The sequence below is a fragment of the Malania oleifera genome, chromosome 3, assembly GCF_029873635.1.
Source record: "Malania oleifera isolate guangnan ecotype guangnan chromosome 3, ASM2987363v1, whole genome shotgun sequence".
In the NCBI taxonomy this organism is placed as follows: Eukaryota; Viridiplantae; Streptophyta; class Magnoliopsida; order Santalales; family Ximeniaceae; genus Malania; species Malania oleifera.
The window spans coordinates 90,050,065-90,053,331 of record NC_080419.1 but is presented as its reverse complement, the minus strand read 5'-3'; the positions used below and the strand labels follow the sequence as shown (position 1 = coordinate 90,053,331).

The following is a 3,267-nucleotide window of genomic DNA, read 5'->3' as shown; positions in this document are numbered from 1 at the left end:
ATATATACATAGCTGGACATGTAAGTTATTAGGGACATCAAGTATTTTGAATTGAATCAAGATTTATTGCCTTGTGCTTAAGCTTTAAGCTTGTTCCCTCTTTGAAAGTGAGTGGTGAGAGACCACATCCCTTCTCCTTCGGAGACTGAGTGGTGAGAGGCCACGATATTATCATTATCCATTTTCCATATTACCATTTCAATATCTATTTTGTGAGATTATTACTTCAACAGTCAAGCAGATCAATCACAACCCCAAGAAGCGCCGAGAATCACCATCCAGGATATCGAGCAAGGTTCGAGTGTGTTGTGTTCATCATTCCGAATAATTTCAGTAAGCTCATTTTAATCACTACCAAAATAACTCCTAGATAGCCAATATGATATTTACCTTCCATTAGCCTTTTCAAAATATCCGTTGCATGTCTTTGAATAATCTCTGCAGACAAACTCTTCAAAGTCCAAAAGATTTTCATACTTGAATGTTTGATTGTGTCTTATTCTAAGGATATATAATTTGCATGTTTAGGCTTAATTCTAAGGCTTGAATTTACCATCTTTCAAGTAATTATCTTATCCTACTTGATTAGGTCCTTAAGGACAAGTCTACATGAATCCTATAACTTTTTGAATTTTCCACAACCTGTAGTTCTCGCATATAATTTATATTGGTCATTGCAGTTAATTAAATTCTCATCTTAACGTGTATCTGGTGTGTGCATTTGTGAGAGGGTCTTTAGTAGGACTAAGGTTCCTAGAATTGTCCTACATCATATTGGTATCAGAGCCTAGGTTTGGCTAGGTTGGCTAGTTTACATAGCTCAACTAGTGGATTGACCCTCCTTTTTACTTTGGTTGAATGACCCATTGGGTGTTCCTTGTGTTGGTATAATACCCATTAAATGGAAACTAGGTCTGGAAATGCATACCGAGGTTGTAGATCTGATTATGAACGGGATAACTCCTTGATGATCTCCAAGAACAAGTCCTTAGATTGAATAGGGACCTAGAAGAGACCTTAACTAGAATTGAGAGGTTGGAAACTCAAAACCCACAAGACCCACCTCAAGGAAGCATAGAGCAGCCCTTAGAACAAGAAAATGAAGGCCAAGGGAGACCTCCATCTAGGGAACGACCTCTGTCCCCGAGGATTCGACCTCACTCTCCAAGAGGATGACCTCCTCCTCCACCAAGATGACCTCCTCCCCGAGCTAATTATGGAAGACCCCAACATCGTGATCCTTATGACTCATACTGGGATGATGAGGAATATGACTTGGATGAATTTCAAGGTCAGGGACCACACCGTAGGGATCGACATGATCCTTACGAGGACATGACTAGGAAAGTGAAGATAGAAGCCCCTACATTTGATGGTCAAATGAATCCCAAACTTTTTCAAGATTGGTTAGCTGAGATGGATGCCTACTTTGAGTGGTACAGGATGATTGACCCTTATTGGGTCCAATTCGCTAAGATGAGGTTGATTGGACAAGCAAAACTCCATTGGATGAATGTGGAGAGGCAAGAGGCTCGCCTACGTCATAGGCCCATTGAACATTGGGATTTGATGAAAGATAGGCTCACTGAAAAGTATGTGCCTATTAGCTATCAAAAGCGCGTTATGGATCAACTCTATAGCTTGCGCCAGGGTAATATGACTATTTCTGAGTATATGACCCAATTCGATAAGTTGTCTATTAGGTGTGGAGTTGATGAGATAGAGAGCCAACAAATTGCTAGGTTCCGCACTGGATTAATGCCTGAATTAAGGAGAGAGATGTTTCCCCATCATATAACATCTCTTGAACAAGCATTTAATCTAGCTCATGACTTTGAGCAGATGAACAAAGGGCAAATGGGAAGGCGGTATGGCAACCCCTCAAATGAAACCTATCCTAGGAAAATCCAGGGCACTGATAAGTCTAAACAAGCATCTGCAAGGCAAGTCACTTCTCGTGGGAGCAACCCCACAGTCCAACAACCAGTGGACAAAGGGAAAGCCCCGATAACGGGATCCTCTCACCAAAATTCTGGCATAGAAGTATGTTTCAAGTGCCACAAAAAGGAACACTTTGCCAAGCAATGCCCTAATAGGAATTTAGTAATTGAGAGAGAAGAAGAAGAGGAAGAGGAAGAAAATGATGCACCATATGATGCTGCAAATGAAGCAGGTGAAGATGTGCTAAGTAGTGAGGATGATGAGAATGCGCAGCTAAGTGTGATGAGACGCCTTATGGTAATGCCTAGGGGAGAGGAAGATTGACATCGTACTTCTATTTTCTACACTTATATCAAGTGTGGGAGTAAAAGCTGCAAGATGATCATAGATGGTGGGAGCTGTATGAATGTGATTTCAAAGTCAGCAGCTGAAAAGTTGAGATTAAAAACAGAGCCTCATTCCAACCCATATAATGTTGCATGGGTCAATGCAATGACCATGCCAGTAAGCCATAGGTGTTTAGTCCCCATTAAAATTGGAGAGTATGAGGACCAAATTTGGTGTGACGTGCTGCCTATGAATGTTGCTCATATTCTAGTTGGGAGACCTTGGCTATTTGACATGGATGTCTCACATAATGGGCGTGCCAACACCTACTTTTTTAAGTGTAATGGAAAAAGAATTATTCTCAGTCCATTTGAGCCCAAGAGTGGAAAAAGCAAGAAGAAAGAGGAGACGAAAGGAAAACAAGTTGGTCAACCCTTACATATTCTAAACAAGAAGGACTTTGAGTTTAAGAGTCAAGAAACTCAGGTCGTTTATGTGGTTGTTGCCAAGGAAGCCGAGCAAAAGAGTCTTGAACAGGAGACACCTCCAGAAGTATTCCCTATACTTTCTGAGTTTGAAGATGTCATTTTTGAGCCACCTAGTGAGTTGCCTCCGATGAGAGATATTCAACATGCTATTGATCTTGTTCCTAGTTCATCTCTACCTAATTTGCCACATTATAGAATGAACCTAAAGGAACATGACGAGGCAAATGGATGAACTAAGGGAAAAGGGTTTTATTCAGGAGAGCATGAGTCCATGTGCATGTCCTACCTTTCTCACTCCCAAAAAGGATGGCACCTGGAGGATGTGCATTGATAGTAGAGCTATCAACAAGATCACCGTCAAGTATCGATTTCCCATACCTAGACTTGACGACATGCTTGATCAGATGGTGGGATCCAAAATATTTTCCAAGATAGATCTTAAAAGTGGATACCATCAGATTAGAATCCGACCAGGGGATGAGTGGAAAACTGCTTTCAAGACAAAGGATGG

General features: G+C 41.1%; 1 protein-coding gene across 1 annotated transcript; it reads left to right on the top strand.

Moving 5' to 3' along the window:
• Nucleotides 1-1,335: 1,335 nt before the first annotated feature.
• LOC131151421 (uncharacterized) lies at nucleotides 1,336-2,988 on the top strand. The gene is made up of 2 exons (XM_058102666.1): nucleotides 1,336-2,238; nucleotides 2,299-2,988. The coding sequence occupies exons 1-2, from the start codon at nucleotides 1,336-1,338 to the stop codon at nucleotides 2,986-2,988; spliced, it is 1,593 nt and encodes a 530-aa protein (XP_057958649.1).
• The last annotated feature ends 279 nt before the right edge of the window (nucleotides 2,989-3,267 follow it).